The following is a 15,379-nucleotide window of genomic DNA, read 5'->3' on the forward strand; positions in this document are numbered from 1 at the left end:
AATCTGGACCAGCCAATTGACCTCCTGCCCGGCACATTTTAAAGTACTCAATTGTGCACTTTTTATTCCGTCCATCTCATGCTCATAAGGTGATATCTTACCATCCCGCCTGCTTCTCGCGGTGCTACCCCCATGACCCCGAAACCTGCCCACGGTGTTGCCGCCGTTCCCTCGCGAAATGCCCTTCGAGTCCTTCGGAGACTCGCTCTTGCCGGGTCAACTGTGGGCAGCTTTTGCACCGTTGCAGCTATCACGTACGATGTCCACCGGCGAGTTCGTATTGCGGAACGCATAGTCGAAAATAAACGAGCTCTACAGACATCTGCTCCCAATTATGATGCGACCTCCGCATCTAAAAGGCTCTGCCGCATGATGGAGGCGGCGGAAGCTGGTGAATTCATGAGCCTTGAGTCATGGCAGGAGGAGGAAAGAAAATTCAGAAAGTCACAGGGGTTCCAACCCGAGTATAACGTGAAGAGTGATCTGGATAAACAGCTCTCTACGGCCGCAACGGAACAGGAACAGCTTGTCGCTGTCTCCCAAACCAGGGCTCCTACAAATTCTGAACAGCCAACCGAGTCAATTCATTCCCCGGCGAACCAAACCATTCCCAAGTATGCCGACGGAAAGGAGTTCCCCGTCCTGACCCCAGTGACGGATGCCCGCTCAAAATATACTATTAGCCCACCAAGCCCAACAGCAGACCCAACTACTCCCTCACATGGCCAAGGGATGTCAATTCAAGAGGATGTTTCCGTGTCAGGCCAGATCCAGGACTTGCTCAATCGCAATCGACCTATCGATGCTGCGGAAGTCTTCTTGGGGGCCCATCCTGCCTCGGTCCAGGGTATCTCCTCAGGTCGGCGAGAACTTGCCACTCAGACATTCTATATCAACTGCAAGCAGAACAACGTTTTTATGGCAAGAAGTATCTTCAACCGGTTAAACGACATCGATACTGTATCCCCCACGATGTGGAAGGTTCTGCTGGTCGCGTTAGCCAGAAATGGCTCGGTCGAATCGGTTGCAACTCTTTATACCCAATTCATGCACAAATTTCAGCTTCCAGATGACCTAGTTGATATTGTTCTCCGATCACTAATTGAATCACGACGGCTTACAACCGCAAAGTGGGTTCTTCTGAGGAATTTACGTGTGGACCGGGATTGCGGATTATGCGGCGCATATTTGCAAGGTCTTTGGAAGAAAACAAGGAGCATAGAGCTCTTGAATGGTCAATTTCGAAAGCTTTTAATTATGTTTCCCCGCTTCGGGAAGACCCCTACCGAGAAACTTTTCAACCCACTGGTAAAGGCGTATGTGGAATTTGGCAGGGCCGCCGACGCTGAAGCTCTAGTACACGAAATGGTGAATACATACGAGGTTCCACTTGGTTGTCGGACTAAGGGGCTTCTGGTATACGCCAAGGCTCTGGATTGCGATTGGGAAGCGGTAGAGGCGGGTTTTGAGGAAATGCACGAGCTCAATCTCACGGACTCGAAGAGAGATTTCACTCAGATCTTTGATCGCATATTTCTGGAGTACTGGGTGACACATACAGGCACTGAGATCCGTGATTTCCTTTACCGGTATATCGACAGGTTCCGCATTGTTCCCGACCGAGTTCTTTACAAACACATTCTGGAAGCTTTTGTGGAGAAGGGTAATACAGACATGATCGCGGAATTCTCCCAACTGGCCAAAGAACGATTGTGGACGTCCAGGCTCAATCATGATGAGTTTCTAGAGCTTCTCCGGGATCGCCGGCAAGCCCTGGAGGATTCGCCCGTTGGGTTCTGGAATATGCTGCAGGCCGCGCGGGAGGAACATGGGCGAGCAGCTGCCACACAACAGGTCCTCGGCTATGACCAACGCTCATTCCCGCTCGCTACTGTGAACAAGATGCCCAAGTCGCAAGCTTCCCTTCCGTGGTATGAACGCACGCTGAAAGCGATGACTCCATCGAAGCCGGTGGATCAGTATCAAAAGCTTCACAAACAAATGACCCATTACATGCATGTGGGCAAGATGCACGAAGCCCTCAGATGCTATCAGAATGCCAAGAATGCCCAGTTTCAAGTGAAGCAGCTCCATGTGGAGCTGGCCGTGATTGCTACGCTCTTGGAAGACGGATTGAGCGCTGCGCGCGAGTTGATCGAAACCGAGTGGAAAAGCATCCGTCACCTGATTCGATTCTTCCCCGTCTTCTTCCGTCAGATCACGGACGCCGACCCGTCAGCGGAAGGGGAACTGATTAAAAGTGCGGTTCTGCGGTTTTACGAGCTCTGCTGGTCAAGCAAAAAGATGATGGTCAAGCATCACATCACCGCGGCGACTTCCCGACGTTTGATCATCCGCAAGCAACCGGAGTTGGCCATTGATGTGTTGACGGCTGTTTACACGTCCCGATATCGACGGGTGGTGAAATTCGATGCTGTTTGCATGAAAATGTTCCTTCGAGCTTTTGCGAGCGTCGGCAATCTTGCCGGGGTCCGGTGGTGCATGTTGACCAGTCTGTCCCGAGGGAGCGCGCTCAGCCGCGATTTTGTCGTTGAAGTGCGTCGGCTCATGGTAGCTCTCGAGCGCGACTCTGCGCCGGGGGAGCTGGCGGAGGAGGCAACCGAGCGGGCTAAGCAGCTGAGGTATCTCAATCACATCGCGGACATCCTCGAGCGGAAGTGCAACGGCGAATCCGAAGCCTGGGGGGTGAAAACCGACCTTGCGGTGAAGAAGTCGTATCGGCGGATGTTAAAACGACCGCTTGACCACACACGTCTCTACAATCAGTCGGAAATCCAACGGACGATTGAGGAGTGGGACGAGGAGTATGAGCTCGAGGGTGTGCTCGGACGCATTGACATTGAACCCAAATCCATTCTTGCGCGATGGAACGAGCCTTATTGTCTGGGCCAGAAGACGTCGTCCATGACAGAGTGGCATTAAGCAGGTGTTCCGGGGGGAGTGAATGAACCCCAGAAAGGGTATTATTCGTCTTCTTTCTTTCTTTCTTTCTTTCTTGTATTTTTAGCTAGCTTATTGGGAGTACTCAACCTGGATAAATTTCTGCGTATATTTCCTGCAACATATTTGGATCTACTCAAGAATCCGTGGGTTTTTTTGGCATGTGATTCTATACCAGCGCCGATTAATTCTTTCTTTTCGCATCGAACCACAGACTCATTCTCCACACATATCATACGTTTTTTTTTTTCTTCACCTTCTTTTCTTGTCGCTTTTTTTTTTTTTATTCAATTTTTATTTTTTTTCTCCTCCTCTGTCCCAGCCAAAAGCGCCTAGCCTCGTGTACTACTACTACTCCGTGTTGGCGGAGGCGGAATGTGAGTCTGCAGTCAGGCCACTTCAAGAACCACAAAATCCGCATCCCCCCCCCCCTTTCTACCTTAATTTAATTCGCGGCTTCCTTCTCCTCCCCCTCCCATCTTTATTCTTCTCCCTCTCTCGCTCTCTCTCTCTCTCGCCCACGCCCTGCGCGAGAACTATGCCCAGCGCCTTTTCGTCCATTCCCTCAGCTCTACCATCTCCGCCAACGTTCCTCCTCTTGACTTCCCTTCCGCCACAACAATGGCTTCCGCCGGTCTTGCTACCGACCATGCCAATAGCCCCAGCATCAAGGTCTCAGATGCAGCAGAAGAGCGCAGACGGGTTCATCACGATGCCGATGTGGTAATTGTGGGCGCAGGAGTTCTCGGATGTGCGGTGGCGGTCGCATTGGGCAATCAGGGGCGAAGTGTGCTCCTGCTCGAAAATTCCCTGAAGGAGCCAGATAGGATCATCGGAGAACTCTTGCAGCCCGGAGGTGTCGCTGCACTGGAACAGCTGGGGCTCCGTGACTGTCTCGAGGGTATCGATGCCATTCCCTGTCACGGTTACTATGTCTCCTACTTCAACGAACCCGTCACCATCCCATACCCCGTTCAGAGTCCCGGGTCGCCACCGCCGGAGGGCCGCTCGTTCCACCATGGACGCTTCGTGATGAAGCTGCGCGCAGCCGCCATGGCATGTCCCAATGTCACCGTGGTGGAGACAAAGGTCACAGATCTAATTGTCTGCTCCTATACCAAGCAGGTTCTTGGCGTTGAGTGCTTGACCAAGGACAAGAAGGACTGCTACTTTGGCTCTCTCACAGTTGTTGCGGACGGCTACGCCTCGAAATTTCGAAAACAATACCATCCTTACACTCCCAAGGTCAAGTCGAAGTTCTGGGGGTTAGAGCTTATCGACGCGGAGGTCCCGCAGAAATTCTACGGACATGTCCTTCTGAGCAGCAAGCGGCCCCCAGTCTTGGTCTACCAGATCGGAACACACGAGACGAGGATCCTGATCGATATCCCCGAAAACCTACCTACAGCGTCCGTCAAGAATGGCGGTGTCAAAAACCATATGCGAAATGTTGTCCTCCCTACTCTCCCCGAATGTGTACAGCCCTCCTTCGCCGCCGCTTTGGATAAAGGTCAATTGAGGTCGATGCCAAATTCCTACCTCCCAGGCGCGACGAACAAAACACCAGGGTTGGTAATGCTAGGTGACGCCCTGAACATGCGACATCCTTTGACTGGTGGCGGAATGACTGTTGCCTTCAACGACGTGGTGATCCTCCGGGATCTACTAAGTCCGGAGAAGGTCCCCAAGCTGAGCGATACTGCTCTCGTCCTGAAACAGCTGTCTGTCCTGCACTGGAAGAGGAAACAAGGTGCATCAGTCATTAACATCCTAGCCCAAGCTCTCTATTCTCTTTTCGCAGCTGATGGTGAGTTCCCCCCCCGCCTTCCCAGCAACATAACCTCTCCCGCATGCTAACCAACCCCTCACAGACAACTACCTCAAAGCCCTCCAACGAGGTTGCTTCCGCTACTTCCAACTAGAAATGCACAGAGAACCCGTCAGTCTGCTCGGCGGTATGCTCAAAAAACCTACAGTCCTCTTCCGCCATTTCTTCACCGTCGCCTTTCTCTCGCTCTGGCTCGTCATCCGCGAGTACCCAATATACCTCTTCCCCGTCGCCCTCGTCAAATGCGTAATGGTTTTCTGGACGGCGTGCGTCGTCATTTTCCCTTACATGATAACCGAGGCCTTCTGCTAGCGAATCGCCCTCCACCCTTTCCTTCGGGTTCCAATAATGACTAAACTACCAAGGGGACGATTCCCCCCGGCCTTGATAACGATCCTAGTTTGTGTGTATAACTAACCACCTGTACTTACTTTCTTATTTATTTACTTCCTTCCTTACTCTACCCCATATATCTACCCTACCCCCTTGCACCTCTTGTTTTGTCTCTTGAGAAAGGGACAGAGAGAGAGAGAGAGAGAGAGAGAGAGAAAATATGTTTCATGGTTTCTTTTCTTGTCATGTAATAATAGAACTTTATTAATTTTTCATTTATTTTTTGCAAAGGTTGGGGTTTCCTCTCCCTCTACATATTTCAATGGACCATTTAGACTAGGCTAGGATATGTAGATGATGCATCTTGTGTTTGTTGAGCATCTTGATAATCATGCCTGGGGATCATCATAACTTGATACATGAGTTCAATGTATACGGGGCCTGGCTGACTGACTGGTATCTTGATTCAAATTATTGTTTTTTTCACCACTCCCGTATCTGGTGAATAAATAAATAAATAACTAAATAAATATAACAAGAGATATATGAGCCAAAAAAGGTCTAAGAATCGGATTTCATTTCATTTTTTGATTCCTTTTCAGTATCTTTCTCTGGCAATATGTAAATCCCAAGTTCTACATCTGATTCATAGCCCAATCCTGGCCGCCTGGAGTTTTAACAAAAGAGCAAATTGTATCACACAATCACAACGCAGACAGACAGACAACAGCAGGAGCATAATGAGCAGGGCACAAGAAAAACAACAACAACAAAAAAATAAGAACACACATGTATAAATTGAACCCACTCGCCTGGCTCCCTGCTATGATGGTATATTGATGATGATAATGATGACAAGGATCATGCTGCTCGGAAAATAATCTTCAAAAATCCACAACCAGCAACACAAAAAAAAAAAAAAAATTCTGGGGGGGTAAAGAAGAATGAAAGAGTAGATGGGGAAACACTACTCAAACTGTATAACGTACAATAACATACTTGGCCTTTTTTTTTTTTTTTTTTTTAACGTGCAATTTCCCCCCATTTTGAATAAGTCTGTGGTCTGATCATGGCGTATTCCTCTCTCTTTGCATATGAGAACGCTTTTGAAAGGGGGAGGCGAATGAGCATGGGAAGCAAGAAGAGCTTGATATTCTGGCAACAGCCAAGATTCTGCCAATGTCGGGAGAAATGCCACATCTCGAGCGCAAAACAAAAAAAAAATATTATAGAGAACAGGGTTCAGATATTCATGAAATGATGCAATTGATGCAGAGGTGACCCATAACCAGCCAGACCTATTGCCTGCCAATTTCCGTTATCTGGCCTTGAAAACGCCAATAATGAACATGATAACAAGCCGATTCAGAAGAGCATAGGGGATTTTGACATATACACACACACACACACACACACACACACACAGGGAGAGAGAGAGAGAGAGAGACAAAAAAAAAGAGAGAGAAACATGTCATATACTTTCCATTAAAGAGCCGGAGAAAACAATTCACCGAAATATGTCATTTGCCGAGAGGATATCGCCTCTTTTATACAGTGCCAGACTTCCAGTATAGTTGATAGGGAAGTAAAGTCGAGTTTTAAACTCCGACAGGCCAAACATAAGAAAACTTGGAGCACAAACTGTACACATGCCTTCCAAGTAGTGCCCATTCATGGATATAATCACTGACTAGGTAACGGGCCCAGAGAGAAGCAAAGTCGTACTGAGTAAGCTCATGTGCAGGATGCCTGAACTCGATACACCCGTGGGGATTATAAAGCGGTGTTGAATACCAATAGTTCAAAGTAATGGTCGAACATGACAGGGAGAATAGTTTGACGTCACATATTGTTGATTACCCCCCTTTTCTCAAGGTTTCATCCACTGGGAGCGGCTCTGCGCCATTAGGTAGCCCATGCCTGTGCTCTGTAGGTAATTTGGTGTTCTTTTTATGTTTTCTTCGCGTTGTTTGCCAGCCACTGTTCGTCTGAGCATTGGAATCTTGCGTTACAGAGCCAGCACCATTTGCTTTCCGTGCAGGACCAGGGTTCCGTTCCTTCGTATCGCTTGATCCAGTTGAAGGCAACTGTGAGGGATCTGGACGGCTTTTGGGCTTGGCTTTATGGGAAATTCCATTGGACTTCTCTGGTGCATCGGAGCCATTGGGTCGACGTTTCGTATGAGACGGTTGACTATGTTGGTCTGGTGCTGGTGGAATCCCCGGAAGTGACGCTGCTCTCTCCCCTACATTTGTATTCCTTCTGCGAGGGGGCTCCTTCTCAGTAAACTCGTGACGGTGCTGTTGAACTGTCTTCGATTTTTCCTGCACCGGCTTGGACAAGGATTCCCTCTCCCCATTGGCAAGGTGAAGACTTTGCAAACGGCTTGAAAGCAAACCCGGCTTCCCAGTATGTCCATTGACAAAAGGATCGGCTGGGTTTCCAATGTTATGGGAATCGGTTGCTTGTCGACTAAAGAGCGGCGTCGGATCAATTTCAGCGGAGCTGTTGTCTTGAAAGTCCTGCGAAAAGGAATTCGACACACTGGCAGGGGTATCCGTATTTTGATCATCAGAGTTTGACGTACAATGGCTCATCGTACCATATGGATCGTAAGCATCCGTCGGAATCGAAGGTCGTTGCTCACTGGGAGGCACGGACCCATCCACAATTAATGGGCCACCTCGATCACCGGAGCCGGCTGTTCGGGAACTCGTCCTTTGTTGCAATTGTCCAACTTTTGGGGATAAGGCGGAACCGGTATCAGAAGAAAGACTAGTGGTTTCATTCGATGGCACGGCCGACATGTAATCCTGCGGGTTCCCAACTAAAGGTAGAATGTTACCGTTTTGCAATGCTAGACCGACTGAAGCCGACAATGGCGATAGCAGAGCGTTTTGGTGATATGTCTGCAATTGCGGAGAGCTGCCAAAATAGTATCCCATGTAGTCAGCCTGTCTATTGTCGTCAAAATAAGAAGATCGACTGGGCAAGCTATTGGGCATAAATCCGTTATCCTCTTCACTCTGCGTATCGTCGGGGGAGCCAGGAGCATTGCGCTGTTTCGAAGCCTGGACACTCTCCATCGATTGCGAGATTGAATAAAGGGGCGCGAAACTGGGAAGGGAGTTAACGGGTCGAGCAGGTTGCGAGTGCGCTCTAAGAGACCCTCCCGGGGATCCGTTCGCGACGGAAGATCGACGTGGATTACGGCGGAGATCAGGCATCGCAGCCGTGGCTGATGGCGACGGTGGATTCGTGTTGGTTCCCTGTACCCCAGCAACTGTTACTGGCAAGTAAGAAGAGTTGTAGTAGAGATTTTGACGGGAGGGAACACTAATGGGTGGGTGGTTCACAGTTCCAGATCGTGAACGGGAACTATCATCACCAGCAGGTTCTTGCTGGGGCATGGGAAACTGAATAAAAGGTTGACGAATCAGGACAGGAGGTGGCCTTCCGGTTAGCAGTGCTTGGTTTTGCAACTGTAATCGCAATTCTTGCTCTTGAGCCTGGAGAATCTGTATCTGCTGATAGAGATGGTCATGTAGCAGGTACTGTGCATGTTGCGCCTGGAGTGAGAGCTCCGACGCACTCATTCCACCGCTGGGCTGACGAAAATTATTTGACTTATTCGGAGTATTTGAACTTCGACGACCGCCCGAATGCCCGCCACGATTATATTGATTTGAGTGTCGCCCGCCCCGGCCTCCGCCTCGACCACCCCGACCTGAATGTGCAGGTGTTGCGGTAATGATCGGTCGTGGTTGTGGAGGTGGCCTCTCCCACGAGCGCTCTTCTTCAGGCGGATACTCATATTGCTCACAACAGAGCTCGAGATTCCCTTCGGAAACTGCCTTGAACGCTCGGCGAAGCTCCATATGAACACCCCTAAATGACGTATCATCCGCAGTATTCCCCAAGTTTCGCGATGTATTGAACGGTTCCTCAACACAGAGTCGATTATTTTGTAACAGATGCCACCCCTTGCCAACTTTCGAAATTAACTTCGCCTCTCTAACCGAAATCACGTACGTCTCGTAGTCAAGTTCGTGCCCATAGTAGCGGAAAAACCGGAACAGAAGTTCCCCTAACGACTGCTTATTCTGTCGGCCATACCCCGTCAGAGAGTCCAAGTCGTCATCGAAGGAACACACCAAGCCGTCGGCGGTTAGTCTTTTCTTATGAGGGCGGGTCTGGAGGCTTGGTAGGATCGGAGGATCTCGAGTCTGGAGAAAATTGATAATCAAGCAAATCCAGGTATAAGAACTTAGCGTGCCACCGAGTCCTGCAAGTCAATTCTGTCAGTATCTGAACCACAGCGGCTGCTTGCTGTCTCAAGGTATGCGACCAGGAACATACCAGCATCATTGAGTATCCTCCGCTTCGTCCAATGCTTGATGATCATAGCTAGCGGCCGTACACGATCATCAATTTCCACATATGTTCGTACCATTCGCGTATTTTCCAAGGCTAACGTGTTGTTCACATTCATGTCACATGCCAGGCGTAACTCCGGGTCCCAGATCTTCACAATGGGGACTTTCGCATGCGAAACACAGACAACTCGTTCCATCCCATCTACAACAAGGGTCAATCAGCACCTGGTCGTGGCAAAGGGGTCAAAGAGGGCATCTCCTTACGTCTTGCGAGAACATCTGCCAGCAGACATACATGTTCCAGCTCCTTACAAGTGGTGGTTATACAAATGTCCACTGCTTTCCATCAGTCTCGTCGTCTCCAGCTATACAGCAAGCATACGTACCATCCGAATCACTCGAACATAATTTGTTTCCTGATGACCCAAAAACGTTAACTTTGATATCGCACCCTGGCCACTGATCTCTAAAGAGTTTTTCCAACTTCCGGACCAGTTGACGTCGTCGATCGTCACTTTCGGCGGATGGCAGTAGTTTATCGTAAACCTCGAGCATTTCCGTTGTCAGTTTCCGTTCCTCCTCCGGTTCCAACCGTGGTTTGAGTCCCTCCTTTTGCTCTGGCAGCAGGTCCGCACCAAGGCTGTACGGCATCCGTCGACGAAAGAATGACATGGCAGTCTCATATTTACACCCGGAGAACGGTTTTCGCAGGGAGGGAGGGATATGTGTTGTCTCCGAATGCGTTGACCGAGGGGAGGTGTTTCCGTGAGGTGGGGAGGGGGATCTGGAGCGAAACGAAATTTTCCGCGCATGTTGGTAAGGGGTGGAGGGGAGGGAGTTAGATTGTTGTGAGGCCAATGGGGGTCGATTCGAAGCCTCTGACGACGTCTCGTTTGGTGTCAAGTTCCACGACATAGTCGAGGGGGTTTCCGACGCTATCGGCGACTGTTCATCTGGTCTGTAGGATAATTTGTCATTCCCATCGGTGTCTGGGACCATATAGCAACTCCAACGTTGTCGGGCAACGTTGGCCTCCGAGAGAGGTAAACCGGGTTGCTTTCCTGCCACTACCGAAGGCCCTGTGTGCAAATCGACCCGAACTGCCAGACTCGAAAGATCTCCCAGGTTAACCTTGGGGCGAAACGAAACAACCTGTCACTTTGCAAGATTATAAACCACGCGTTATCCCTCAGTTACAAAGGGGAAAAAAAATCCCCCCCTTTCTATAGTGAATTGAGAGTAATATACGGGAGTCGAAAACGAACGAGGAAGGAAGGGGGGAGGGGAGTAGAGGAGACGCGGACAAGAAGGGAGAGAGCGCAGCGGAGGAATCGGCCGGCGATGCGAGCGAAATTGTCTTTGTGCTGCTGGAGCACCTTCTCACTTTGTCGGGTGGTGATCAAAGGCTGGAGTGCCACGCGGCAAATCAACTTGAGGGGAGAAGAATCGAGAGCAAGGGGAAATAATTGAAGTCCGTCGAACGACGAGAGTTGTAGTCGGACAGGTCGTTACCATCGATGAACAGATACTCCGTAGATGACAGCGTTTTAAGGGGAGTGCGTGCGATAGACTTGGAGGCGGGAAGGGCAAACCTCGAAACCACACCAGTCGAGGAGACAGAGGCTAATGGGGAGAAACAAAAATACGTTGATCTTCCTCCATAGAAGGGCCAGCCTAGTGGGTAATAATTTTTTTTGGAGCGATTGTAGCAGAATGCCAGATAATATAGAAACAGCGTGAGAACTGTGAAGGGGGCTGAAGATACAAAGTGAGGAGGAGGGGGCAAGTCCCAGCAACGAAGCATCGATTAAGCACACAACGCGGGAGAGATGAGCCTGAGCCAGGGGGCTGTCAATCACCCTCCGGCGCTCGGCAGTGGGAGTAGTAGTAGTAGTAGTAGTAAGTTATAGGTCGTGCAGTGTTGAAGACTATATAGGAGGTAGTAGAATCTCCACACACTGACCTCAAAAGTAAGATTATTCTTTTTACTCATTTAGTTATTTATTATTATTATTATTATTATTATGAATAAGGGGCCAGAGAAATGAATTCAGAAACTCATCGCCAGCCAAGGAAATTTCCAAAGAGCCAAATAGTCTCCCCGTCTCTTGTCTCAGAAATAAAGAGGAGGATCGCTCACTGTAGTTTTAAATCCAAAATAAGTCCCGGGTAGATGACAAGGTGAGATTGCAATTCCCCTGTGGTCGATAGAATCCATTCATCCATCACTGTACTCCGTACATGATTCTTTTCCCGGGGGATTTACAGACTTCTTTGTGCCTCAGGCAGCCCGCGAGACGTTTGACACCTCAATCTGGCATGAATAAGGAATGTCTTTTTAACTACTCTGTAATTTAATTTAATCTTTGATTTTTTTTTTTTTTCCTAGTGCCCTTTGAGTCATTCATGATGATAACGAAGACAATAGCTCGACTCAGGTAGTTGAATCATCTACACAATGCAAAAGGTAGGCCAATAAGATCTATCTATCAGAATCTCCTTCCAAGTGAGTCTTTGTTCCCCCTCCCTCAAGGAACTGGAACTTGATAGAAGTAAGTATGAACTTCCCCTTTAATGTCCATCGTTTCTACCGTGGTCGAGTCCTCAGGCTAACGAGCACTTTCTTTCTCTCGAGTATACATACCTAGCTACCCTCTCTGTAGTAGAGGTAGAGGAGTAGGTACCCCTTTTGCCCCGCGTTTCTTGTCTCACTCAATTCTAGGGTGAATGCAGCGCGTCCAGCACGTGTGGCCGTCTGGTTTGAATTTCACCAGGTGGTACGGAATACCAGGGATTTGAATCTATCCATCTAGTCTTTTACTACGCTGTACTGTACTACGGCCCACTCTTCTTCACAAGATTGACCACCGTGTTCTTAGGATTGCAGTGTCATCAAAGAACTCAGAAACCCTTGCACTTGGATTCTTTCTTGTTCCCTTTTCTGAACCTCACCTCCTCTTGTCAATTCCCCTACGTATACATACCTATATAACAGCGACAATATGCAAGTGCAGTCAACTACTGTAGTATCTATCAAACTAAAAATCCTAAATTTATCTCGCGTTAAAGGATGACCCCCTGTCGTTGCCAAGTTGTAATGGAGGGCAGTTTAGTCTGCGACTTTTGTCCATTCGATCGTCCCCGTGTTGCTAAAGTAGGAGATCCTGTTTAGTGCCAGGTGTAGTGACTAAGACTGTACCTATCCAGTCTGACTTGGATTCTATTGGGGGCGATGGTTAGTTTCGATGCGTTCTCTAACAAAGAGAAGCCGAGGGAGCCATGGATTCCCCGGGGGGGGGGGGGGGGTTCCATTTCGCTTCTTTATCTCTGTATACTCCGTATATCAAGTTTCACCATAGCTCGACCATCAATAGCCTGAATTGTACACGGGAAGTTGGATAATATCAATCATTCATATCCGGAACTATCCTGAGAGGTACCTCTTCCCCGCAATATCTATGCAAACTACAGAATTAATATTCGCAGATATAGAGAACTACCACCTAGTTAGTTCATGTGAGTTTATGTCAAGTCAGACTGCAAAGCCAGCCTATCCCCACCTGAAGAGATATCTACGATTTATCATTGCACCGGATGTAGCAGCCGCAACGCAACACGGATAATCCACGCCACTCGCAGTATAATGACGCTGAGCAGCACCGTGAGTGATTTGGCTCGTGTTCTGTCCAGACGTGGGGGTCCGAGTGTTATCCATATATGTTCAACTGCAGTGACCCCGCCTTAACTTCCTGTACCGGTTCGGATTTTTGAACGTTTCTTGAACAGGAGGACATCTTCTCACCATGTTTCTCATATGAGAGGGATACGGTTCGAATTGGAGGAGATATTACCTGATTTGTTGTAAATGTAAAGTAAGCCGGACGGACAAGATGTGACCCGCAAGGAGTCCGCAGCACAAGGCCACTAGTGAAGGTTTAGTTGGATTAGATTAGCACCATCCCCACGAGGCCGAGGACGCTTCGATGGGGTTTAACTTATACAGAGTTCGTTCCAGCCGTTGTAGCAGTAGGTAGGGGTAATAAACCACGTAAGATCTTCCTCTGCTTTGGATGTATCTTAAAAAAGAAAAATGCTCCAATACTTTAATTAGGATATTCATCATTACCACAAAAGAAAGGGAGAAATTATTCCCTCAGCCTATAGAGTATGGAGTAGTGGGATAGATGTGGCATTAGTTTTTAGTACTACCAGCCAGTACGGAGTAAAATTCAGTTGCTACATACGCCATTGTGCATTGATGTTCTGGGGCCAGAATCATATTTCCCTGATTTTGATTTCAACAGATGTACTCTTTTTCTTAACTCTTGGAATGTGGTACATACTAATAAATTTTGTGAATGACTACTACTTGTACTACCAGTACTAGTAGTAGTAGTAGTAGTAGTAGTAGTAGTAAGTACACTCTGTAAGTATTAAATACTTACCTGGATGGACTCCGATGGAGTGAACTGATGGTGGATCCCCTAATAATGACTAGTTAACTAGTTAGTACTCGCTGGATACTCGATGATAAATCAAGATACGCCATGGTTGAATAGAAGAGAACAGAAATCCTTAGAGATATACATATATATCTATGTATAGATATGTAGATATTTACTATGCCGATACTCTAAAGTAGAAGCTGTAGGATTAAGAATTCCTTCAATACAATTATAGAGAGTGACAGCCAGGGTAAAAAACCAGTCAAGTAAAATCAAATCAAGTACTAAAAACTGGCCCGATGAAAAGTAGCGATGAAATTCTTCCATCACACCTGCCCACCTACTTGGTATTCTTTTCACCATAATAATAGTAGCTTGGGTATGAATGAGATAATACAGAGTAATAACTATTCTATTGATGAAATTAATAATAATTAAGGTATAGTTATGCTTGTTCTAAAAGACATTCTATCACAAGGTTAGGGTACTCTGTATGGAGTCACCAGACTGTTTGATACTTTCTCTTATTAACTAAACCTGAATGATTCTAACAGCCGAAAGGCTCCATATTTTTTTTTTTTTTCCTTCTCCTGGACTGAACACTGTCTTTTTTTTTTTTTTTTTTTTTTTTTTTTTCTTCCCTTAAAATATTAGTTAGATTATTATTAACTAACTATGTATTATTATTCTCATCATTAGTTATTATCATTATTATTAGTTACTTATTATTCCTGGTTAAAAAAATAATAATCCACGCTTCTTCTCGCTTCTCTCCCCCCTCCTCCTCTCTCTCTCTCCCCCCAGTGCCTCTTCTTCTCCCTCCTCTTCCTTTTTTTCTTCTTCTTTCTCTCTCCCTCTTTTTCTGCCACCCGACTTCAAGTTTGTGTATCCATCTTTCTCTTCCCTCCTCCCTCCCCACCCCCCCTGTCTCTTGTTTCTTTAATCCCCTCCCCCCACGTCTTCTTTCCCTTTTCCTTTCTTCCACGCCGGACTTCGCCGTCTGTCGTGCCTTGGGGGGTTAAAAGTGCTTCATTTTTAATTCCTTTTCTGCCTCGTTCACTCGTGGTAGAGCCGCCCGGAATCCCTCCTTTTCTTGTAAGCCACCTCCCTCCCCGATTGATTGTGTTGCATCTCTCTTTTTTTGCCCTCTCGCTCTCGTCACCAAACTACCCTCAGATGACCCCGGGAATATTCCAAAAATTTCCGCCTCCCTTGTCTTGTCGGTTCTGTTTGACTTTTGCGTTGTGTTGGATATCTCCTTGTCGAGCCCTGGTGGTTCGCTCCCAAAAATAAAACCCGAAAAAAAAAGTTTCTCGATACCTAAAGGGACAACTCGGGAAACTCAACAATACCTCCGATCGATGTCATCTGTCGTCGCTGGTCTCTCGACTCCAATTCTATCCTCACCGTCTCCTGTCTCTTTCGTAACGTCGCCT

General features: G+C 47.8%; 2 protein-coding genes across 2 annotated transcripts; one reads left to right on the top strand and one right to left on the bottom strand.

Moving 5' to 3' along the window:
- Positions 1-132: 132 nt before the first annotated feature.
- Positions 133-5,101, top strand: P175DRAFT_0509786 (pentatricopeptide repeat protein; the record flags this gene model as incomplete). Its single annotated transcript, XM_040898453.1, has 11 exons — positions 133-840; positions 883-1,023; positions 1,063-1,195; positions 1,223-1,383; positions 1,408-1,452; positions 1,483-1,548; positions 1,570-1,788; positions 1,813-2,918; positions 3,284-3,338; positions 3,508-4,768; positions 4,833-5,101. The coding sequence occupies 11 exons, from the start codon at positions 133-135 to the stop codon at positions 5,099-5,101; spliced, it is 4,164 nt and encodes a 1,387-aa protein (XP_040751173.1).
- Positions 5,102-14,034: 8,933 nt separating this feature from the next.
- P175DRAFT_0501947 (uncharacterized protein) lies at positions 14,035-14,334 on the bottom strand. The gene has a single exon (XM_040897276.1). It carries the CDS (start codon positions 14,304-14,306, stop codon positions 14,094-14,096), a length of 213 nt encoding a protein of 70 aa, XP_040751174.1. The 5' UTR covers positions 14,307-14,334; the 3' UTR covers positions 14,035-14,093.
- Positions 14,335-15,379: the final 1,045 nt, after the last annotated feature.

Source organism: Aspergillus ochraceoroseus, assembly GCF_002846915.1.
Source record: "Aspergillus ochraceoroseus IBT 24754 chromosome Unknown P175scaffold_5, whole genome shotgun sequence".
Classification (NCBI taxonomy): domain Eukaryota; kingdom Fungi; phylum Ascomycota; class Eurotiomycetes; order Eurotiales; family Aspergillaceae; genus Aspergillus; species Aspergillus ochraceoroseus.

What these genes read in the sequence shown, in the direction of transcription:
- P175DRAFT_0501947 (XM_040897276.1), bottom strand. Translation starts at nt 14,306, where the DNA reads ATGGTGAAAAGAATACCAAGTAGGTGGGCAGGTGTGATGGAAGAATTT.